The 25,713-nt window shown below is 41.0% G+C and overlaps 1 protein-coding gene and 1 long non-coding RNA gene across 3 annotated transcripts in view; one reads left to right on the top strand and one right to left on the bottom strand.

Moving 5' to 3' along the window:
* The window catches only part of abtb3b (ankyrin repeat and BTB domain containing 3b), a 140,873-nt gene extending 118,266 nt beyond the window's left edge, over positions 1-22,607 (bottom strand). Inside the window, exon 1 of one of the 2 annotated variants that reach the window (XM_036977566.2) lies at positions 21,491-22,607. In XM_036977566.2, the coding sequence (XP_036833461.1) occupies positions 21,491-22,358 (868 nt within the window). In that variant the 5' untranslated portion in view covers positions 22,359-22,607. The remainder of the gene's footprint in view (positions 1-21,490) is intronic. The other variant, XM_036977555.2, reaches the window with a different exon arrangement.
* Positions 4,712-25,713, top strand: part of LOC149985508 (uncharacterized) — a 182,656-nt gene continuing 161,654 nt past the window's right edge. Inside the window, exons 1-2 of the long non-coding RNA XR_016495066.1 lie at positions 4,712-4,839; positions 5,208-5,269. This is a non-coding gene — a long non-coding RNA (uncharacterized LOC149985508). The remainder of the gene's footprint in view (positions 4,840-5,207; positions 5,270-25,713) is intronic.

The following is a 25,713-nucleotide window of genomic DNA, read 5'->3' as shown; positions in this document are numbered from 1 at the left end:
TTCACAAAGCCACAAGATAGAGCCCAAGTGCCATAGCCAAGGATTACTGGATGGATAAAACATTAAGAACACCTTCTCAAAAATCCTTCTTTAACCTGTCTCCTCCCCTTCACTTACACCGATTGAAGTGGATTTAACAAGTTACATCAATACGGGATCATAGCTTTCATGAAGTAAATTATCCTAAACCTATCAGTGGTGTCAATTAGGTATCTCATCATCGTTATTTCAGTCAATTGGTTTCAACCATCTCTGTTGTTATTGGTCTGTTTATAAACTCTCTCAACCAGTCTTGAGCTCCAAAAATTCATGAAGTATAAATACAAGGCTGCAAACAGCTGCATCCTTTTAGAAGTGACTGGATGATGGAACATAGATTAAATCAAATCAAATCAAATCAAAGCAATCTTTGGATAACACATGGGTGTTCTGTATGTGTTCTGCAGCGGTGGTCCGGGTTGAATGGAGTCTGCAACGTCAGCAGGTTCCACTTTAGGATTAGCACATGCTCTGAAGATTAACCTGCTCTCTACCCACTCAAAAGCAAACCATCACATAACTGGGTCTCTGATTATCATTGTGTCCACTGACACTAAGGAGACAGTGAATCGGGTCTAATTGTATGGAACTGAACCTATGGTGTATTATGTAGTAATGGGTATTGGGTTGGCATTGCAGGTCCTCCCTGTTTCTTTCAATGGTTAGAAATAGGGTGGTGAATTTGTTGTAATCAAGACGATCGGTTGGTATCCCGGAAGCAGAGGTGGGACCAAGTCACTATTATTCGAGTCACGAGCAAGTCTCAAGTCACAAGGTCAGAGTCTCAAGTCGAGTCCCAAGTAAAACAAGTTGAATCTTGAGTCAAGTCCAAGTCGTGCGTTCTAAGAGTAAGTCAAGTTGAGTCAAGTTTTTTCAAGTCAAGTCTCAAGTCAAGTAAAAAAAAAAATCTATACATGCAATGACTTGTTCAAGTACAAATCTTGTCTATTTCTTGAGGCTACCAAACAGCACTTTTCATTGTTCTGTCTACAACACGTTTTGATTATGTAACTGTAAAATAGGGACAATGTAGCAGTGGTAAGGGCATGAAATCAGCAGAAGGCAAGGCAGGTTGACACGCTCAGAGTGCAAATTTATTTACAAGTCTTGGCATTCCAATAATGAAAGTGCAGGACTACCAAGCTTTCACCATTGAAAAGCACAGGTCATACAAAATATGCAAGTAGATTTACCAAATATACATGGGCAATAGCCCAAAAGAATTAGCCTCTGTATCAGTCTTAACCTTTCCTATCTGAACGGACACAGATGGGCTGTGTTTACACAGGCAGCCCAATTCTGATATTCTTTTCACTAATTGGTCTTTTGACTGATCAGATTAGCTCTGAAAAAAATATGATGTGAAAATATCTAATGTGATTAGTCAAAAGACAAATTAGTGGAAAAAATATCAGAAATGGGCTGCCTGTGTAGATGCAGCCTTAAAGGGAAAGACCGCACAGCCTCCTCTTAAAAAAACAGTAGCTCAACCAGGTACATATGCACCGCCCAGGACCATACAATTACCCAATTGGAATCTAAAATGCGATTTCCACATCCATTGTTACATTCCTCTTAATCAGACATTGATTATTAAATATGTCATCACCATTCATAGATGGAACAATAATTTTCTCTTTTTCAATGTACTGACTCCAAGGGATGGCGCGCTATTACGTACAACCAGAATGACAGAGACAAAGGACACTTACACACGGAACTATGAACAAACTATCGACGTAACCCGGGAAACACAAACAAAGGAAACCATACATTGAATTAAATACAAATACCTCATGACTCTTACAAACGTTCATGTGCACGATAAATATCACACCCACTGAGACGGTAAGAAATAATAAATGAAAGCAAGGGCGCAACTTTCACTGGGGATAGGGTGGACATTCATTGTTGTACCCCCCAGTTTTAGCATTGGAATGTGATACAAAACGAGGCGAACAGTGTGCTTTAGGACCATGCGGATGACTCCGAGGGGTCGCGTAGGCTGTTTATCAGACTGGAAAAAAAAATATTATCCCCCCCACTTCGAAAACCAAAGTTGTCTCCCTGAATTAAAATGTTTCATATCAAACATGCTACATAAATGCCTAAGTGTTGTAATAAACGGTACAGAGATGGAATGATGAAACGCTAGCAATTATTGATTTACTACATATGCATTTAAACGTGTGAAAGCAACAGCAAACATTTCAACAAAAGAACAAAGCACTCTCCACTGGCGGGAGTTTGGAGAGCGCAAGTGAAGAGTTGTGTCTATGGTGCACCGTAATAATTGTCCCCCACGATGAAATCGGGGACGGGACAAAGGATTTGCAGTATTTACTTTGAGAATTTAGACACTATGATTAGGAATTAGAACAGTAATACTAATTCAATAAGCTCTCTATGGTCTGGACAAACAAAAAACTGTTGCTTAAAAACTTCTTAGGGCTGCAATCCCGTTAACGGGATGATATGACAACCGCCAGTGAAAGTGCAAGGCGCCAAATTCAAAACAACAGAAATCTCATAATTAAATTCCTCAAACATACATGTATCTCATACCGTTTTAAAGGTAATCTTGTTGTTAATCCCACCACAGTGTCCGATTTCAAATAGGCTTTACAGCGAAAGCACCACAAACGATTATGTTAGGCGACCACCAACTCACAGAAAAACCCAGCCATTTTTCCAGCCAAAAAGAGTAGTCACAAAAAGCACAAAGAGATAAAATGAATCACTAACCTTTGATGATCTTCATCAGATGACACTCATAGGACCTCATGTTACACAATACATGTATGTTTTGTTTGATAAAGTTCATATTTATATAAAAAAATCTGAGTTTACATTGGCGCGTTACGTTCAATAGTTCCAAAAACATCCAGTGATTTGGCATAGCCACATCAATTCAACAGAAATACTCATCATAAATGTAGATGAAAATACAAGTTATACACAAGGAATTATAGATATACCTCTCCTTAATGCAACCGCTGTGTCAGATTTCCAAAAAACTTTACGGAAAAAGCAAACCATGCAATAATCTGAGACGGCGCTCAGAAAATATATAAAATCATCCACCATGTCAACAGAAATCAGAAACCACATTATAAATATTCCCTTACCTTTGATGATCTTCATCAGAATGCACTCCCAGGAATCCTAGTTCCACAATAAATGCTTGATTTGTTCGATAATGTCCATTATTTATGTCCAAATAGCTACTTAGCGCGTTTAGTACAAAAATCCAGACGCTCACGCAGGTCCATCCGAACGTCGGGCGAAAACTTCAAAAAGTTATATTACAGGTCGAAGAAACTTGTCAAACTAAGTATAGAATCAATCTTTAGGGTGTTGTTATCATAAATCTTCAATAAAGTCCCAACCGGAGAATTCCTTTGTGTGTAGAGAAGCCATGAAACGCAGGTCGCTATCATGTGAATTGCACACGACCAGCCCTTGGCTCTCTGCCAGACACCTGGCTCATTCAGCTCCCATTCAGCCCCACAACACAGTAGAAGCCTCATTCATGTTTCTAAAGACGGTTGGCATCTAGTGGAAGCCATAGGAAGTGCAACTTCATCCATATCCCACTGTGAATTCAATAGGGGCTGGGTTGAATACCGACCAACCTCAGATTTCTCACTTCCTGTTTGGATTTCTTCTCAGATTTTTGCCTGCCATATGAGTTCTGTTATACTCACAAACATCATTCAAGTTGTTTCAGAAACTTCAGAGTGTTTTCGATTCCAATACTAATAATAATATGCATATATTAGCAACTGGGACTGAGGAGCAGGCCGTTTACTCTGGGCACCTTTCATCCAAGCTACTCAATACTGCCACTGCAGCCATAAGATGTTTTAACAACCTGTCATCAATGTGCTCTGTGGATGAAAAAAAGTGATAATGTTCCCTCTAAACTAGAGGTCGACCGATTATGATTTTTCAATGCCGATACCGATACCGATTATTGTAGGACCATAAAAGCCGATACCGATTAATTTGATTATTTGTAATAATGACAATTACAACAATACTGAATGAACACTTATTTTAACCTGTTAGATCTCTAGGGGCGCTATTTCATTTTTGGATAAAAAACGTTCCCGTTTTAAGCGCGATATTTTGTCACGAAAAGATGCTCGACTATGCATATTCTTTTGTTTTGGAAAGAAAACACTCTGAAGTTTCAGAATCTGCAAAGATTTTGTCTGTAAGTGCCCCAGAACTCATTCTACAGGCGAAACCAAGATGATGCATCAACCAGGAATTAGCAGAATTTCTGAAGCTCTGTTTTCCATTGTCTCCTTATATGGCTGTGATTGCGCAAGGAATGAGCCTACACTTTCTGTCGTTCGCCCAAGGTCTTAGCAGCATTGTGACGTATTTGTAGGCATATCATTGGAAGATTGACCATAAGAGACTACATTTTCCAAGTGTCCGCCTGGTGTCCTGCGTCGAATTCGGTGCGCAATTGCCAGCTGCTTCTACTTTACCATTTGATTCAGGGGAGAAAGCATGTGTCCAAGAACGATGTATCAATGAAGAGATATGTGAAAAACACCTTGATGATTGATTCTAAACAACGTTTGCCATGTTTTCAGTCGATATTATGGAGTTAATTTGGAAAAAAGTTCGCGTTTTGAGGACTGAATTTTCTGATTTTTTTTGGTAGCCAAATGTGATGTATAAAACGGAGCTATTTCTAATACACAAGGAATCTTTTTGGAAAAACTGAGCATCTGCTATCTAACTGAGAGTATCCTCATTGAAAACATCAGAAGTTCTTCAAAGGTAAATGATTTTATTTGAAGGCTTTTATGTTTTTGTTAATGTTGCGTGCTGGATGCTAACGCTAATGCTAACGCTAAATGCTAACGCTAAATGCTAACGCTAGCTAGCTACTTTTACACAAATGATTGTTTTCCTATGGTTGAGAAGCATATTTTGAAAATCTGAGATGACAGTGTTGTTTACAAAAGGCTAAGCTTGAGAGATGGCATATTTATTTCATTTCATTTGCGATTTTCATAAATAGTTAACGTTGTGTTATGCTAATGAGCTTGCTGATAGATTTACACAATCCTGGATACAGGGGTTTTTTCATAGCTAAACGTGACGCAGAAAACGGAGCGATTTGTCCTAAACAAATAATCTTTCAGGAAAAACTGAACATTTGCTATCTGAGAGTCTCCTCATTGAAAACATCTGAAGTTCTTCAAAGGTAAATGATTTTATTTGAATGCTTTTCTGTTTTTTTGTGTAAATGTTGCCAGCTGAATGCTAATGCTAAATGCTACGTTAGCCATCAATACTGTTACACAAATGCTTGTTTTGCAATGGTTGAGAAGCATATTTTGAAAATCTGAGATGACAGTGTTGTTAACAAAAGGCTAAGCTTGAGAGCTAGCATATTTATTTCATTTCATTTGCGATTTTCATGAATAGTTAACGTTGCGTTATGGTTATGAGCTTGAGTCTGTATTCACGATCCCGGATCCGGGATGGGGAGATCAGAAAGGTTAACTTAATATAATACATCAATAAAATCAATTTAGCCTCAAGTAAATAATGAAACATGTTCAATGTGGTTTATATAATGCAAAAATAAAGTGTTGGAGAAGAGAGTAAAAATGCAATATGTTCCATGTAAAATATGTGCCATGTAAGAAAGCTAATGTTTCAGTTCCTTGCTCAGAACATGAGAACATATGAAAGCTGGTGGTTCCTTTTAACATGAGTCTTCAATATTCCCAGGTAAGAAGTTTTAGGTTGTAGTTATTATAGGAATTATAGGACTATTTCCCTCTATACCATTTGTATTTCATTAACCTTTGACTATTGGATGTTCTTATAGGCACTTTAGTATTGCCAGTGTAACAGTATAGCTTCCGTTCCTCTCCTCGCTCCTCCCTGGGCTCGAACTAGCAACACAACGACAATTAGTGCGCGCTAACTAGCTAGCCATTTCACTTCGGGTACACGAGCCTCATCTCCGGAGTTGATAGGCTTGAAGTCATAAACAGCGCAATGCTTGATGCACAACGAAGAGCTGCTGGCAAAACTCACGAAAGTGCTGTTCGAATGAATGTTTACGCGCCTGCTTCTGCCTACCACCGCTCAGTTAGATACTTGTATGCTCAGTCAGATTATATGCAACGCAGGACACGCTAGATAATATCTAGTAATATCATCAACCATGTGTAGTTAACTAGTGATTATGATTGATTGTTTTTTATAAGATACGTTTAATGCTAGCTAGCAACTTACCTTGACTTACTGCATTTGCGTAACAGGCAGTCTCCTTGTGGAGTGCAACGAGAGAGAGGCAGGTCGTTATTGCGTTGGACTAGTTAACTGTAAGGTTGCAAGATTGGATCCCCCGAGCTGACAAGGTGAAAATCTGTCGTTCTGCCCCTAAACGAGGCAGTTAACCCACTGTTCCTAGGCCGTCATTGAAAATAAGAATGTGTTGTTAACTGACTTGCCTGGTTAAATAAAGATTAAATAAAGGTGTAAAAAAACAAAACAGAAAATCGGCACCCAAAAATACAGATTTCCGATTGTTATGAAAACTTGAAATCGGCCCTAATTAATCGGCCATTCCAATTAATCAGTCGACCTCTACTCTAAACTGCACATGTGCGGGCACACTGGATAGGCAAACTGTTGCCATTTTGAACCATTTCTTACTGTCTGAAGGTACAAACTTTGCCTTCCCAGCGGGCCCAGAGAGCAAATCAAGTGAACTATAGGTCTACCACTGGCGAATCGGATGGCTCAAATGACTGTCTGCAGTAATGTAGCATGCATAAAAGAAAGCTACATCAAAGTTGATACTGTGAGATTTCAAAATGTTTAAAACCATAATTAGAGAGACTGTCAATGAATACAGCAAAGAGCTACTGTTTTTATGAGATTAGTTCTTACTCAACACTGTCACCACTTTGTATTCAACAACAAGCCATAAAATGTGCATTCTTCCTATTTCCACCCAGCGCTAAAACAATCACTAGCAGTAATGACTGAGTAGGAAAGTGTATCAATAGGTATCAATAGCGTTGTTGCTATTGTTAGCGGCTTGGGTCTTTTTTAATATCGAGGAATATTTCACTTTCTCTGTTCATAGGAGTAACAACATTAATTTGTGCATGAGGCAGAGGTGTGACTCAAGTTGAGGGCTGTTGAGAGGTGGACCCTCAGTCTGCTGCTCTCTCCATCTGCTGAGACTGACCATCAGATGCAGGCACAAAAAATAAACACAACATGCAACAATTTCATTGATTTTACTGATTTGAGGAAATCAGAATTTGAATAAATAAATTAGTCCCTAATCTATAGATTTTACATGACTGGGAACACAGATATGCATCTGTTGGTCACAGATACCTGGGCGTCACAATGGGCCTCAGGATATCGTCAACGTATGTTTGTGCATTCAAATTGACATCAATAAAATGCAATTGTGTTTGTTGTCCGTAGTTTATGTCTGCTCATAGCATAAACCCACCGCCACCATGGGAAACTCTGTTTACAAACTGCTTGCCCACATGACGCCATACACATGGTCTGCGGTTGTGAGGCTGGTTGGCTTATGGTAGAGAAATGAACATTCAATTCTCTGGTAACAGCTTGGGTGGGCATTCCTAGAGTCAGCATGCCAATTGCACGCTCCTTCAAAATTTGACACATCTGTGGCTTTGTGTTGTGTGACAAAACTGCACAGTGTCCTTTTATTGTCCCCAGCACAAGGTGTACCTGTGTAATGATCATGCTGTTTAATCAGCTTCTTTATATGCCACACCTGTCAGGTGGATGGATTATCTTGGCAAAGGATATAAAGAAATGTGTGTACAAAATGGGAGAGAAATAAGCTTTTCGCACGCATGGAACATTTCTGGGATCTTTTATTTCAGTTCATGAAACATGGTTCCAACACTTTACCTGTTGCGTTTATCGTTTTGTTCAGTGTATTTCAATGTATGCTCACTCAGCTGTACCTCACAAGTAATACAACAACGGATATATTACAAGTATCTCAAATTTTGAAATATATATTTTTTAAATAGCCCGAAATACAATGCATTGGTGGGGCAATTCAAGCAAAGCCAATATGCAGTGATAATATATTGGGCCTATAGCTTACTTGTCACGCCCTGGCCTTAGTATTTTGTGTTTTCTTTATTATTTTGGTCAGGCCAGAGTGTGACATGGGTGATTTATGTGTCTTGTCTTGTCTAGGGGTTTATTAGATTTATGGGGTTGTGTTTAGTAGAGTTGTCTAGGAAAGTCTATGGTTGCCTAGAGTGGTTCTCAATCAGAGGCAGGTGTTTATCGTTGTCTCTGATTGGGAACCATATTTAGGCAGCCATATTCTTTGGGTATTTCGTGGGTGATTGTTTCCTGTCTCTGTGTTTGGACCAGTTAGGACTGTTTCGGTTTTCCATGTTTTCTTGTTTTGTATGTGTACATTGTTCACGTTATCATCTTTATTAAAGATGTTCAACCATAACCACGCTGCATTTTGGTCCTCCCCTCTTTCACCAGAAGAAAACCGTAACATTACTGTACAAACCTCATTGTTACAGTGCTGTTTTTAATTGGTTAATGGTGCATATGTTTACCTTTTTAAGTCAAGCTGACTCAGAACAGGTTGGTGACCACTCTTCTAAAGTTTTCCCTGATTACACGATTAACGTTTCCCTTTACTTGTGATTGTGATCAAAGCAACGCAATATTAGCCACTTTCAATGCAACATAGCAAAACAAAACGAACTATGCAAGATATTTTGTTGTAGGAAGAACACGTCAAAGTAGAATTATATTGCATTGACAAGCACTACTCAGCCCATACTCAACACAGACCAGTGCGGAATAAACAATCAGAGCTGCAAATAGGCCTATATGTAAATAGACCATTGCCATATATGGATCTGTGCCATTTACTTTGAATTGGACAGTGCTTACAGTATGAGCAGTCGTGAGTAGATGTACTTGTTTTGAGATTAAAGCGAAAGATGCATGTAGCCACGTGTGCACATTTTGTTCTTATACTTTGCTAGTTAGTGAGTTATTAACCTAGTTATAGATAATCTGTAGTCAACAATGGGGGAGTGATTACTTTCTACAAGAGCACCAAAGTGTACATTTCTAGACATCTTTGAAAAGCGGGTCAGGTAAAAAGCTTTTTTTGACTTAAAGTGGCAGTGTTGTATTTTGAGACAGGCTTGAATAAGCTAAGCAGCCAATAGGCAGAGGGTAGCTTAATATATCTGATTATCTGTAATAATGGTATGGGAATAATAATGCATTATATTTTGCAAAGTGGTTTCTTGCATCAAACAACACAACATTTCCAGTCACCGTCTTGTCTGAAGGACAAGTGGATCAACAGGTTAATGTCAAGCCCTGCATGTTTTTTTTCAAAAGTCTCATGGAATGTAGGCAAACATTGAACAACTCACATTGGCTGCATCTGTAGGCTGAATGATAGAACAGCTATTTCCATGTTAAAATGTTATGGGATGCATTTTCTCCATTGTTTTTGATGGTACGCGACCCTGGTAGGCCTACATTATGATCTAATAGCCACAGTATCCTACATGTTCACTATTAAAACTAACTAAAGCGGGTACAGACTCAATGTTCACAGTAAACACGTGCTGGAAGTTGCACAGAATTTTCACAATGTTCAAGTTTGCGCTCAGCAAAATTTGCTCAGTGATGAGAAAAATTTGAGGGAACGTTGCTCGAGTCCACAACTCTGCCTGGAAGCCTTTCTGTTGATGTTGATCTTTAACCAGATTAGAGGTCTTATCTGACTAAATCTGCTATTTGTTGAGAGAAACAAATATAGCCAAGAAAATACGAGAGAGAGTGTTTGTGTGTGAGTGTGTGTGTGTGTGTGTGTGTGTGTGTGTGTGTGTGTGTGTACGAACATTACTGAGAACCATTGTTCATGGTTCACTTATCATGAATCATTGAGCAGAAACCTAGAGTCTTGCTCCAACATGCCACAATATCTGAGTGAATCCTACAGGCCTCACAGTAAGATGAAATACACATTGTCACTGACAATAAGCCTAAAGCAGCATTGTAGTAAAAGTAAATGATATCATAAAAAATTATATTGTTGGCTATATTCCATTTAAAAGATATAATATAAGTAAGTTAATGTCATTTATTTTTATGCAGAACACATTTTCAACCAAAATACCTGTCTGCATGCAGAACTAGACTGTGCCTCCAAGCTACAGGAGTAATCGCTAGCAGCAAGTCTATAGAGAATGAGTGTGACAGCACAGCTTTGTCTGACTAATCGGCATTGCCACTTGTGGACCCTGACTCCCACGAGCTATATTCAGAAGTACCGATCGGTTGTTTACTTCATCATGCCAAAGCCTCTCTAAAAAAACTCCAGATTTTCCACACACCATGAGCCATTCACTATGGGTCGAATCCTAAATTAGTCAATGGGTATCAATGCGATATCAATGGGAGGCTACGTCAGAATTTTACTAGGATGCCCTCCGATGTTTCAAATCCCTGGAGGATAACTAATGTGGTCTCCCTATTGCATTTACTTGCTTGCTGGTATAGCACTGCAGACTGCAGGTTTTTCATAGGATTATACACTGAGTGTAAAAAACATTAAGAACACCTTCCTAGTATTGAGCTGCGACTACCGCTTTTGCCCCCAGAACAGCCTCAATTTGTCGGAGTATGGACTCTACAAGGTGTTGATAGAATTCCACAGGGATGCTGACCCATGTTGACTCCAGCACTTTCCACAGTTGTGTCAAATTGGCTGGATGTCCTTTAGGTGGTGGACCATTCTTGATACACACGGGAAACTGTTGAGCGTGAAAAACCCAGCAGCATTGCAGTTCTTGAAACAAACCAGTGCAAACCAGTGCCCCTGGCACCTACTACCATACCCCGTTCAAAGGCAGTTAAATATTTTGTCCTGCCCATTCACCTTCTGAAAGGCACATGTCGTGTCGTTGGCTATGCCGGATTAAGTGATATGACATGCTATTCTATAAAATAATTTCTCCATAATTAATATTACCTGATTGAGCTAATCATGTAAATGTAATTAACTAGAGAGTCGGGCACCACAAAATTATATTTATAGAGCTGTTATCTTCCGAATAAACTCTGAAAGACCTAGTAATATTTTACATCAATAGCAGTCAATATTAATCATCATCTTAATTCAGTCTCATCTGAAAGTTGTAATTTCTTGGTTATCTGCACGAACCCTGGCTCACAAGTTGAATCAGCAATACATTTGGTTTAATTATTTATTTACTAAATACCTAACTAATCACACAGAATTACACATACACAGAATTAACTCATAACTTGATTACAAATTACGTCATAAAGGAAAACGTCCCTAGCGGGCGAAATAGATATGACAGCTCGTTACACAAAAGAAAAGGGGCTGGGTTTGAGTGAAAGAGCGGGAAGACTGAGGAACAAAGGGAAGAAGCTGTGCTATCGTAAATACAGTATCTTATGCATTCTAAATTACCGCCCATTTGGAAAAGGAAAATGCAATAAATATTTACTCTGAGCTGCGCTTCGGTAGGTTGGTGGTAGATGGAAGGCCGTGTGGCCCAACCAAGTCCTTTGAAGAATGTCTCTGGTTGTCAATTGGATAAGTTGTAGTAACGTTGTTGGGTGATAGACGGGATACTCTGTCTGTTCCTTCCTAACCCTCGTTTGCATCTGCTGTTGCTAACTCAACGGCTAGGAGGTATCACTTCTGTAGTGAATAAGAGTTCAAAGTTCATACCATTAACAACCAAAGCTCACGCAGATGTTGGCTTCGTTCTGTAGTTATTATCTGAACCATTCTGACATAGGACCGTCATCCTCAAGTTCTCAGAACAGAAGGTTATATTGTCGTCAAGGGCTTATATAGGAAGGGAGAGGAGGGCGTGTTTGAAAAGTTTTATAGCCCATGTCCCTTCACAGGGGCGGGCCACTGATTGAGCAGAGCCCTATCTTATGAAATCCCAAATCTCACATTTTAGAAGCTAAAATCACATTTCATCCCATCACAAATAATTTCATATTCAAACATTTAAATTGAACAACAATTCCATGTGAATCCGATAACTCTGATGTGTAGCTTTTCCACTGTATAATTTATGTTATCTTATCATTGATGAGAATGTCTCAGATGACAACCAAACTGACATCATATTCATTAAGTACCACCGCATATGTTCCATTGGTCGGATTACCAGAATATTGTTAATTTCCCCCCACCTTCGGATGTTCCCAGAATCTCTATGTTAACCAAGGGTTTGCAAATGTAACATTAGTAGGGTAGAGAGAGGAAAAAGGGGGAAAGAGGTATTTATCACTGTCATAAACCTACCCACAGGCCAACGTCATGACACACACAAACACAATCCATGTCCCAAATGTCTCAAGGCTTAACAATCCTTAACCTGTCTCCTCCCTTTCCTCTATACTGATGTGAATTTATCAAGTGACATCAATATGGGATCATAGCGTTCAAATCAAATCAAATTGTATTAGTCACATGCGCCGAATACAACAATTTGATTACATATGCTTTCTTAAGAGACCCTAACCAAAAATGCAGTTTTAAAAAATATGGATAAGAATAAGAAATAAAAGTAACAACTAATTAAAGAGCAGCAGTAAAATAACAATAGCAAGACAACATACAGGGGGGGTACCGGTAAAGAGTCAATGTGCGGGGGAACCGGTTAGTTGAGGTAATATGTACATGCATGTAGAGTTATTAAAGTGACTATGCATAGGTGTAAAAAGGGGGGGGGGGGGGGTCAATGCAAATAGTCTGGGTAGCCATTTGATTAGGTGTTCAGGAGTCTTATGGCTTGGGGGTAGAAGCTGTTTATAGAAGCCTATTGGACATAGACTTGGTGCTCCTGTACCGCTTGCCATGCGGTAGCAGAGAGAACAGTCTATGACTAGGGTGGCTGGAGTCTTTGGCAATTTTTAGGGCCTTCCTCTGACACCGCCTGGTATAGAGGTCCTGGATGGCAGGAAGCTTGGCTCCAGTGATGTACTGGGTCATTCACACTACCCTCTGTAGCGCCTTGCGGTTGGAGGCTGAGCAGTTGCCATACCAGGCAGTGATGCAACCAGTCAGGATGCTCTCGATAGTGCAGCTGTAGAACCTTTTGAGGATCTGAGGACCCATGCCAAATCTTTTCAGTCTCCTGAGGGGGAATAGGTTTTGTTGTGCCCTCTTCACGACTGTCTTGGTGTGATTGGACCATGTTAGTTTGTTGGTGATGTGGACACTAAGGAACTTGAAACTCTCAAACTGCTCCACTATGGCTCCGTCAATGAGAATGGGGGTGTGCTCGGTTCTCTTTTTCCTGTAGTCCACAATCATCTCCGTCGTCTTGATCACGTTGAGGGAGAGGAGGCTGTCCTGGCACCACACGCCCAGGTCTCTGACCTCCTCCCTATAGGCTGTCTCGTCGCTGTCAGTGATCAGGCCTACCACTGTTGTGTCATCGGCAAACTTAATGATGGTGTTAGAGTCGTGCCTGGCCCTGCAGTCGTGAGTGAACAAGGACTACAGGTGGGGACTGAGCACACACCCATGAGGGGCCTCTGTGTTGAGGATCAGCGTGGCAGATGTGTTGTTACCTACCCTTACCACCTGGGGCCTGCCCATCAGGAAGTCCAGGATCCAGTTGCAGAGGGAGGTGTTTAGTCTCAGGTCCTTAGCTTATTGATGAGCTTTGAGGGCACTATGGTGTTGAACGCAGAGCTGTAGTCAATGAATATCACTCTCACATAGGTGTTCCTTTGTGCAGGTGGGAAGGGGCAGTGTGGAGTGCAATAGAGATTGCATCATCTGTGGATCTGTTGGGGCGGTGTGCAAATTGGAGTGGGTCTAGAATTACTGGGATAATGGTGTTGATGTGAGCCATCAAAGCTATGGGTTGGTAGTCATTTAGGCAGGTTACCTTAGTGTTCTTGGGCACAGGCAGTATGGTGGTCTGCTTAAAACATGTTGGTATTACAAACTTTGACAAGGAGAGGCTGAAAATGTCAGTGAAGACACTTGCCAGTTGGTCAGTGCATGCTTGCAGTACACGTCCTGGTAATCCATCTGGCCCTGCGGCCTTGTGAATGTTGACCTGTTTAAAGGTCTTACTCACATCGGCTGCGGAAAGCGTGATCACACAGTCTTCCGGAACAGCTGTTTTATATTGCACAACCTCTAACAGGTCTAAGCGTAGGTTAAGTTGTATAGAGTTTGTTTCCCTGAAAGACGGTTTTGCTAATAAGTCTAAATTTAAATCTCACGCATGTTTCAGTGTTATTTGCCTCAAAGCGAGCATAGAAGTAGTTTAGCTCGTCTGATAGGCTCGTGTCACTGGGCAGCTCATGGCTGTGCTTCCCTTTGTAGTCTGTAATGGTTTGCAAGCCCTGCCACATCCATTGAGTGTCAGAGCCGGTGTAGTACGACTCGATCTTAGTCCTGTTTGATGGTTCATTGGAGGGCATACCGGGATTTCTTATAAGCTTGCGGGTTAGAGTCCCGCTCCTTGAAAGTGGCAGCTCTAGCCTTTAGCTCAGTGCAGATGTTGCCTGTAATCCATGGCTTCTGGTTGGGCTATGGTCACTGTGCACTTATTGACGAAGCCAGTGACTGAAGTGGTATACTCCTCAATGCCATCTGAGGATTCCCAGAACATATTCCAGTCTGTGCTAGCAAAACAATCCTGTAGCTTAGCATCTATTTCATCTGACCACTTTTTTATTGATCTAGTCACTGGTGCGTTCTTCTTTAATTTTAGCCTGTAAGCAGGAATCAGGAGGATAGAATTATGTTCAGATTTGCCAAATGGAGGGCGAGGGAGAGCTTTGTATGTGTCTCTGTGTGTGGAGTAAAGGTGGTCCAGAGTTTTTTTCTTCTGGTTGCACATTTAACATGCAGATAGAAATTTGGTAAAACGGATTTAAGTTTTCCTGCATTAAAGTCCCTGGCTACTAGGAGTGCCGCCTCTGGGTGAGCGTTATTCTTGTTTTCTCGCAGTCCTGATGTCCAGAAATAATTTTCGGTCATAAGAGACGGTAGCGGCAACATTACATACAAAATAAGTTAAAAAATAAGTTACAAACAAAGCAAATAAACAAACAAAAAAAAACAAACGGTTGGGGGCACGTAAAACATCTTCCTTCTTATTCGGCGGCATTTTCACCTGAATTCACCTGGTTAGTCTATGTCATGGAAAGAGCAGGTGTTCTTAATATTTTGTACACTAAGGTCTTCTTGGATACAATGCTGCTGATGCTCAGTTTCTATCTGTCTGGTGCACAGTGACTCTGCAGTTGCACTGGCTCCCATAGACTCTGACTGAGACAGAGTGCAATGTGCTTAATGTCAGTCTGCCAGCCGCATGTGTCATCACGCAGTGTATGAGAAAGGGAGACGGCTAAATGTTTTTCAGAAATCCTCCATGGCCTATGAATAATGTCAAAGATAAACCTTAGACACTAAATCCATCTCCACCTTGGGTTCTGGGTTGGCTGGTTTTGATCACGTCTTAGTGCTTGATCATCTGAAATAAAGTTGGCAAAAATCCCTCCTCACCTCAAATGTCTGTGAAACCACAGTACCATGTAGCATTAACATTGCCTACACTCATTATTAAACCCATTGATGCTCTCTAAGCAAGGGGCTTGTGTGAGTGTGTGTGTGTGTGTGTGTGTGTGTGCGCGTCAAAGTCCCCACAAGAATAGCAAACAAACAAACATTTGATCAAAGGGGTTTAGGATTAAGGTTAGAATTAGTGTTAGAATTACGTTTAGGGTTAGTTTTAGGGTTAGGTTTAGGGTTAAGGTTAGGTTTTAAGGTTTAGGGGAAATAGGATTTTGAATGGGACTGAATTGTGTCCCCACAAGATTAGTTATACAAGACTGTGTGTGTGTGTGTGGGTTTGTGTGTGTTTTTCTATGCCACAGATATCCCAGCCCCAGACATTACAGGGTCTGCTATAGTCGGGTACCATAGCAAACCCCTCTCATTCCTGTTGGACCACAATGCTTACCACAGCGCATGTCATACTGTGGACAACAGGCACCAATCTCACAGGGAAATACTGGATAAGGCACAAAGCAGCCCTGAATGGAACTTCAACCTACACATTCTCTCACAGCTGCAGTCTCCATAGACTATAGAGAAACACACCCAGACATAGCATACTAAACTGTCATAAAACATCTTATTTACTTGTGTCTAAAATGAAATAAGCCTCATGTGTCTAACTTGCACTGTAGAGAAATCCCAGCTAGTACAATTGGTTCTTTGGAAGTTGTCGGAACGTATGTTTTTGATTTCACATTGGTTGTGGAAAGGAAGCTATATGCTTCCTGACAGGTAACACTGAACGTTTTTTAAAAGTTCTGAGAACAGAAGTAAAGATTTTGCCTGTTCTGGAAAAGTTTATTTTTAGGTTGCAAGTATTTGGAATTTTTTGGTATTTTATTAGGATCCCCATTAGCTGTTGGAAAAGCAGCAGCTACTCTTCCTGGGGTCCACACCAAACATGAAACAAAATACAGAATGACATAATACAGAACATCAACAGACAAGAAGCGCTCAAGGACAGAACTACATACATACCAGGGAGGTTCTGAGAACGTTTTACTCTGGTTCCTTGAATGTTTTCCTGGGAGGTTTTATTAACGATATGAGATTAGAAATTTTAGGTTAGGTTTTTGAACAACTTCCTTAAAACTTTCTTTGAATGTTTTAATGACTTTTAATAACACTGCTAGCTTATATTTTTACTCCCAGCACAGATAGGGCATCTGGAAATTAACTTCCTTAGCTTAGGCAGCCACAGACCGACCACCAACTTCCTTAGCTTTGGAAGACACAAATGTTTTAATGTGACAGTAACATTCAAACCTAGAAACTTCTATTCTCAATCTGTGGAATCAGTCCACTGTGCCACCAGCATGGAGCTAGCGTGTCCTGTTTTATGCAGACAAAGCTCTTCATTTTAGTATTTTTAAACAGACCTAATTTCAAAGGAAACAAGCACTCATTAAGATCAGGTGTGGTCAATTAGTGGGCGCGGCAAACACACCTGAACACACTTAACAAGATAGAGAGAGTTTTGGTTTTCACATGACTGGGAATACAGATATGTATTTGTTGGTCACAGATCACTTTAAAAAAAGGTAGGGGCTTGGATCAGAAAACCAGTCAGTATCTGGTGTGACTACCATTTGCCTCATGCTATGCAACACATCTCCTTTGCATAGAGTTGATCAGGCTGTTGAATGTTGTCCCCCTGCTCTTTAATGGCTATGCGAAGTTGCTGGATATTGGCGGGAACTGGAACACGCTGTCGTACATGTCGATCCAGAGCATCCCAAATATGCTCAATGGGTGACATGTCTGGTGAGTATGCAGGCCATGGAAGAACTGAGAAATGTTCAGCTTCTAGGAATTGTTTACAGATCCTTGCGACACGGGGCCATGCATTATCATGCTGAAACATGAGGTTATGGCGGTGGATGAATGGCACGACAATGGGCCTCAGCATCTGTGTGCATTCAAATTGCTATCAATAAAATACAATTACGTTCGTTGTCCGTAGCTTATGCCTGCCCATACCATAATCCCACCGTCACCATGGGGCACTCTGTTCACAACGTTGACATCACCAAACCGCTCGCCCACATGACACCCTACACGCCGTCTGCCCAGTACAGTTGAAACTGGGATTCATCCATGAAGAGCACACTTCCCAAGCATGCCAGTGGCATCGAACGTGAGCATTTGCTCACTGAATTCGGTTACGACGACAAACTGCAGTCAGGTGAAAAAGATGGATGTGGAGGTCCTGGGCTGGTGTGGTTATACGTGGTCTGTGGTTGTGAGGCTGGTTGGATGTAAAGACAAATTCTCTAAAACAACGTTGTAGGTGGCTTATGGTAAATAAATGAACATTCATTTTCTGGCAACAGCTCTGGTGGACATTCCTGCAGTCAGCATGCCAATTGCACGCTCCCTCAAATCTTGAGACATCTGTGGCATTGTGTTGTTTGACAAAACTGCACATTTTAGAGAACTTGTCAAGAGAACATGCCTGGTCATCCCTACTGCCTCTGATCTGGCGGACTCATTAAACACAAATTCTTAGTTTGTAAATGATGTGTGAGTGTTGGAGTGTGCCCCTCACTATCCGTAAATTTAAAAAACAAGACAATCGTGCCGGTTTGTTTAACGTAAGGAATTTTAAATGATTTATACTTTTATTTTTACTTTTGATACTTAAGCATATTTTATCAATTACATTTACTTTTGATACTTAAGTAGATATAAAACCAAATACTTTTAGACTTTTACTGAAGTAGTAATTTACTGGGTGATTTTCACTTTTACTTTAGTATTTTTTTTATGAAGTTACCTTTTCTTTTATTCAAGTATGACAATTGGGTACTTTTTCCACCACTGAGGAAACGTTATGCTCAAGTACTGAAATTCCCATAGAAGAACGTTTCTTAATGTTCTCAGAACAATTTGAAAGGATACCAAAGGCAGAGAGGGGAACCCAACACCTAAGCAGAATACAGAGGCAGTATCTGTTGAAATCAACCCTTGAGGTGTGTGGGAGCAACGTGGACTCAGGGGTAGACAAAACATTGTCAACGTAAATCAGGGACACTCAAATTAGTAGGATATGTTACACTTCGCCTGGTATGTATTCATTTGTGGATGTCGATCCATTTCGTATGATATGATATGAACTGCAATTTGTATGATATGTTACGAATTACAATTTGTTGTGGCTAACGTTAGCTAGTTATCTAGACAGCTAACGCTAAAGTTAACTAAGTAGCTAACGCTAGCTAGGCTAGGGGTTAAGGTTAGGGTTAAGGTTAGGAGTTAAGTTAAAGGGGTAAGGTTAGGGGAAGGGTTAGCTAACATGCTAAGTAGTCGCAAAGTAGAAAAAATTGTAAGTAGTTTCAAAGTTTCTAATTAGCTCAAATCCGTGATGAGATTCAAACACACAACCTTTGGGTTGCTAGACGTTTGTTTTATACAACTACCCATCCACCCCGAACAACCACCCTAGTCATTTTTGCCTTAACTAACCTGTCTTATGTAAACATACCAAACATAACATATCATACTAATTTGAGTGTCCCGGATTTACATTTACTATGTTATGTTTAGTCTATGAGACCAGGCTGGTCGGAGGGGAGAGCCAGGGTTGCCATATGCCTGATGTGCCAATGGAGAACAGCTACCCACTGGGCAAAACCTATTGGATTTGCAGAAAGTCATCAACATGAGGGCATTGTCTTTTTTTCACGCAACCTAAATCCAATTACATGGTGACATTTTTTTTGAAAACTAACTCTGAACTATCGTCTGTGCCCAGTGGGTAGTAGCTCAGTAAACGTGAGAACAGGGGGAAGGAATAGGATAGTTAGGATAGTAGGATAGTAGTTGTGTAAGTAGAAGTAGGGTGTGGTAGGGGTAATGGTCCCTGTGGTGGTGGTGATGGTAGGGGTAATGGTCCCTGTGGTGGTGGTGATGGTAGGGGTAATGGTCCCTGTGGTGGTGATGGTAGGGGTAATGGTCCCTATGGTTGTGGTGATGGTAGGGGTAATGGTCCCTGTGGTTGTGGTGATGGTAGGGGTAATGGTCCCTGTGGTGGTGGTGATGGTAGGGGTAATGGTCCCTGTGGTGGTGGTGATGGTAGGGATAATGGTCCCTGTGGTGGTGGTGATGGTCCCTGTGGTGGTGATGGTAGGGGTAATGGTCCCTGTGGTGGTGTTGATGGTAGGGGTAATGGTCCCTGTGGTGTTCCAATGGCTCCCATGACATGAAATGCTTACCACATACACTTCATCAATACGACTTTATTTCACACTGGAAAGTGGGAAATGTAGAGGATTATAAAATAATATATCTTTATAATAGCTCTTTCCAATGAATGGCAGCTGTTTTTCTTTTGCTATAACATGCTGCTGTCTTGATCTTGGACATTTTAATAGTAAGATGTTAATTAAAACTAGGTTCTAGTAGTATTTACTGACCACACGACCTGACAAGGGCCTCTGAGATAGGCTATAAGGCCAAGAGTTTTCCCTGATCAGATTGCATGGTCAGGAAGAACTCTGGTCCCTATAACAAATACACTCTAACTTGCAGGACAAATACCCTCTCTCTGACCAAGGAGCCCACTCTGCCAGCACAGGGGACCACTCTATGGCTTTAGAGAGAAGGGGAGGAGGGCATGGATGAAGAGGGGAGCGGTGGGTGGGGACAGGGAGGGGGAGTCATACTAAATGCAAAAGAAACAGGGAGATTTAATCACCACAATGGATTTGGAGTTCTGTTTATGAAAATCACCAGCGAAGGAAAATAGCTCTTGTAGCAGTAGAGATGGTATAAAGATATGCATACTGAGTCTAAGAGAGAGGCCAACATTACCATAATACTGGAATAATCACCTCAATTACTCCTACTAGGCAGAGAGAGAATGGCTGGAACAATATGAGGGGTTCCGGTTAGCATTCGGTTAAAAGGTCAACCATCACTCAGATATGTTAAATATCGTTACACATTGGAAATGAGAATGCTGTTAGGTAGGCTACATAACCTTCTACAGTTAGGCACAGTGCATTTGAGGTCTCCACTTGTCACAATTGCAATGGGTGTGATGATGTGCTAAGGACCATTGGCAGTACATGGAGCCATTTGAACTGTGCTCTTTCTCCTACCCCTTAGCTCTCTTTAAAACAGCATCAGTAGGGTCCTCTCCTCTGTCTTCAACTCAGTCCCATTCACATCACTCAGAATAACCCATGATAACACTTGCCCTGGGGCTCTGTATTACATAACCTTGTTGAAGTATGGAGCCACAGAAGCACTTTGAATGCATATATCACAGATGTAATAAAGCCTGTTATTACATTAGGTTATTATTACATTAGATTACAACTGATGAAATATATTGCAGCATGGAAGACCAATGGAGAAGTCTGAATGCAAGAGCTTATGTTGAAATTAGATTTTTTTGTTGTTGTTGTTGAGAAACAGCCATTGCGAAAGCATGTAACGTCAGTGTCTGTTGGGGCCCCTCTATGCTTGTACGTCAGCATAGAACATTTGAATACAGTTACTCAACAATGAGGTTACCCAGGATGATCCTGACACGTCAGACAGACACGGGAACAAATACATAATTCATATGTGAGGTCATGTTATCCCTCCACCCCTGTCCAACGCAAATGTTGTATGCGAGAGTGAACTGCTAACTTGATAATGACTATATTACAGCCGGTGATATCACTTCACTGTTTTTGGCACAATAACAAATAATACGTTAAAATTACGCGCAAGGTTGATGCGTCACAGAACTTAATTAATAGGTACACAACTTACCACTCGCATTCTTCCCACAAATGAGGTGTTGATATTGCTGCAGGAACCCCCATAACTCCGAGTCGTTGTTGATGGCCTGTTCGAGGGACTCGACTGTGAACTTAGGGATCCCGTTATCTTTTTCCACGAGTGCGCTGCGCAGTGCCCGCGCGTACACCTCTCGGAAAAGACTCTCCATGCACCCTGTCAGGTAGATGGCCGCGTGCTCGTGGATCCTCACCGCAACCCGGCTGTCCACCATCCACCTGAAGAACTTCCCCACGTTAAAAATTAGTCCGCACCGGAGCGACTTTCCGCGGCTGAACTTGTCCTCAGTGCTCATGTTGTACATGGACAATGCACTGAGTGCCGCTGTGATGCAGTTCACAGAGACAGACCAAGACATGACAACCTTAACTGCACTTTGAATCTCATATTTGGTGCATTTGGCATAGCGCAAACTCAGGCGCTGCGCTTCCTTCGCGACCCTCACGAGCGCACGGCTGATGAGGACCGAGAGCCTAGCCAGGATCTCCTGTGACACGACCCCCAGTCTCAACTCTTCGTCCTTGTTTAGTGCGCTCTCTACTTCCCCGAGGCTCCATGGCACGTCCTCTAGCTCGGGTAGTTTAGCGCACTGTCCGAAGCACTCCAGGTTCTCGGCGTCTTCGACCAGGACGGTGTTGACAGTGTCTAGGCTGTTGTGGCGACTGTGCATGGAGTCGGTTAAATGCCAGAAATTCGCCCCATGCGCATACGGTATATGTGCCTCGGAACAGCACAGTGAAGCACTGGAAGACCTGAAGGAGTCCGCTGCTCCACCATAACCCGAATCAAGCGTCAAATCCTCCAGGGTCCTCGTAACTGACTTATTACTACTCCTTGCCATAACTGCACCTCATACTGTAAAGAGGGCTTTGGAATTAATGGCACAAAACGTCGCCTAATAAAATTAAATGAATGCAATTAAAGCCCTAGTGCAATGTATTCTGAAGATTAAACCTTTATCCTGTTGCCTTCATTGAAAAAACACCAACTTGCTATTCCCCAGTCCAAACTAAAACTTCAAAGTCGTTGCATCGTAGCACATCGTGCAGCTACAGTGGTCTGTATTTTACGCAGTAAGAGCCTGATAGATGGAGGCGGGGCTATGGAGAATAGAGCGCTTTAAACGGCCAATAACCTCTCGGGAAAACTGAGTTTTTGAATTAGGACCGCCTCCATCTATTAATTTAGATTAGGCTACTCAGTTCAATGTACAGCCCATAGGAGAAGTGAATATTAAATACCTATAGAATTATTTTTAATGTAATATTCTTTATTTAATTGTTAGCTTATATTGGAAAATATAACTTCATAAGGTAAGCTATGGTCGAGTTCCCCTGCATTAACCAATGGTTGCGCGCTACTTCATCGATTGTGTCATTGACTGACAGATTGCTATAATATATGATGTGGGTATTTTATACCTAAATACCTTTCCAAGCGTTGTAAAATCTGGCATGCATCAGCAAAGCCTGGGCAGAGGAACACCACAGTTATTTTATTTTCTGTAATTTGAACATGTCAAACATCATTGCTAATGGTCTGATTCTAATGGACTGGATAAACTGGATAATGTGGTTATCCACATAGTGCAGCAAATGTGTCATGCTATGGATAGTAAAGTCCCTTACACATTTTTTTCTGCCAGTAATGATGGTAACATGACTCAAGACTATTAATAATGGATGACATGCATAATGTATCCCCTCTCTGTGGTCTGCGTCCCTTACATGGAGATAGCTAGAGCTCATTGATAGGAAGACATCTGCATTCTTTGTCAAGGTCGCACGTTATACTGCATCAAATGCTAAAGATGCAGCATTTGATTGACTGTGTGTGTGTGTGTGTGCGTGTGTGTATGCGCACGCGCATGTGTGTGGATAGAGCCTTAGACAGGCTGAAAATTATAATTTTACAGGCACACACAAACTGCATGTATGAGAGAGGGAGAAAGAGAGAGAGCGAGAGAGGTTGGTTACACTGTACATAATATATTATGAATGTCAACATGTGTAACAACAGAAAATGTCCCTGAGCTGATTGATAGCCCTATGCCATAGATAGCTTTGGGCGCATCTTAATATCACCTATCTCCTGAAGTCTAAATTCCCACAAATGTAAAAGCATTGGATTGGTTGATGCATGGGCTAGTGGGATGTTCCACTTGTCCGATGACTCACCCTGAATTTAACTCTGCTGCTCTATCGATTGCTACATACATTCAGTCTGAAACTGCCATCCTAGAAGTCATTTGTGCGACTTCAAAATGAGGGGCGTTGTACAAAACAAATTAATCAGCGATTGGATCATCTCTAACAAATCTAACCAATCAAAGTGTCAAAGTTGACAACATCATCACAGAGTTTCTAAACCAAGAGGCCCACGATTGTGAGAATTCCAGGATCGCTTGCGAAACCAAACAGACCAGCCCGGGGTTTGAGAAGTCAATGAGAGAAGTGAAAAATGTTTCCTTATTTGTTAATTTTTTCCAAATTTAAAGGCACAACCTAGACTCCAGGCAATGTCTTAAGTAGTTGAAGTTGTTATTACTCCAACCTCATGAGTGACAAACTGACACATTTTAATTTTTTGTAAAAAATAACTTTATATCAAAGGAGAGCATTTGATTTGATGGCCTGCACATGCGCAGTTCGACGTGAGGCGACCGTTAGACACGATGATGTGTTTCTACCCATGACCTTAGCTAGCCAACGTCGCCATGACATCACCTACAAGTGTGATCGGGGATTTCTATTGGAGAAGCAGTTTTAGCCTATCTTCATACTGTACTGTCTTTGATGCTATTAGGTTTCTGGGACCAATAAGAACGGGCAGAATGTCTTTGCATTCTAAAAATCGGCGGGGAGGGAGGCAAATCCAGACTTATCGTGGAGAAGTGTCACTTGGCCGTAGCGATGTGAAAGCGTAGCCAGGCAAATGTTCCACCATATTTCTTATACCAGTCATTTCCTTTCAAATCAGCGAGGGTAAGTAAACAAGTGCACATTTTGGGAGGAAAGAGACATAATTGGAACATAGACTATTTCTCATCTAACTTTAATTGGTCCTGATATGGGGCACTGTTGACATCTGTGGGATTGAACACACACACACACACACACACACACACACACACACACACACACACACACACACACACACACACACACACACACACACACACACACACACACACACACACACACACACACACACACACACACAACAGTCAACCCTGATGTTCTATTATATACTATTTATTCTACTGCGTGACCAAGACACTACTACCCACTTTATATTTCTATACAGTCTATTATTACAATGCATACTACCGCTTCTATTACTTGTTATTTTTTACTTGACTCTTTTTATTGTTATTATTGACTGATGTACTGCAGTGTTGAAGATCTAGCACATAAGCATTTCACTGCACCTTTCCCACCTGCTGTAAACTGTGTATGTGACAAATTACATTGATTTGATTTTAACTTGATTGAGGAGAGTATTGTTGGTACATTTTGTGATGAAGTTGTGTGCTGCTTATCCCTGGAGCAACACTGAACCCTGGTGCTCAGTTTGCAAACCTCTATCATTATGTCAAAGATCTAGTCTCACCATACATTTCCAGACTAGTAAGACTTAGGCTACTATAAAGAAATTCCCTTATTATTTTACATATTCAAAGTTCACACAGTCATGTTGTCATTGAACTTTTCCTTCATCAAATGATTATCAACTATACTATACGCAGCGTAATGTATGCTACTAAAAATGGTTATTGCATATTACAATCTAGTGTCTAGCTATGCAAACTGCATGTTTCCTCATCCAACTACCCACCCATCCCCTGTCTCATGAATAAAAACTCCTACAGTTTGTAATTGTTTCACACAATCATCATCCACATGATGTTTTCACACCTCATGCTTCAGGACAATGTAATTCAAGTGTAGGGCCTACTAATGCAATACTGTGTGACAGTTGGTTGCTTCTTTTAAGGTGTTTAGGCTACCTTATGATCTTTGCTGATACGTTTTTGATTGAAATCTGATCACATCTGAAATTCTGCATTGGTAGGCATGCATAATATCTAGGCAAGAATAGTTATTTGGTTTGAATCCATTTTGAAATGATGGCATTTTAACGTAAATACATAGTGGTACATAGTCTCATGACATATAGTATTTGACATTCATCAC

The sequence above is a fragment of the Oncorhynchus mykiss genome, chromosome 1 (genome assembly GCF_057628025.1).
Source record: "Oncorhynchus mykiss isolate SJ-2025 chromosome 1, ASM5762802v1, whole genome shotgun sequence".
NCBI lineage: Eukaryota > Metazoa > Chordata > Actinopteri > Salmoniformes > Salmonidae > Oncorhynchus > Oncorhynchus mykiss.
The sequence above is the reverse complement of the archived record's forward strand: the minus strand, read 5'-3'. Positions and strand labels throughout refer to the sequence as shown.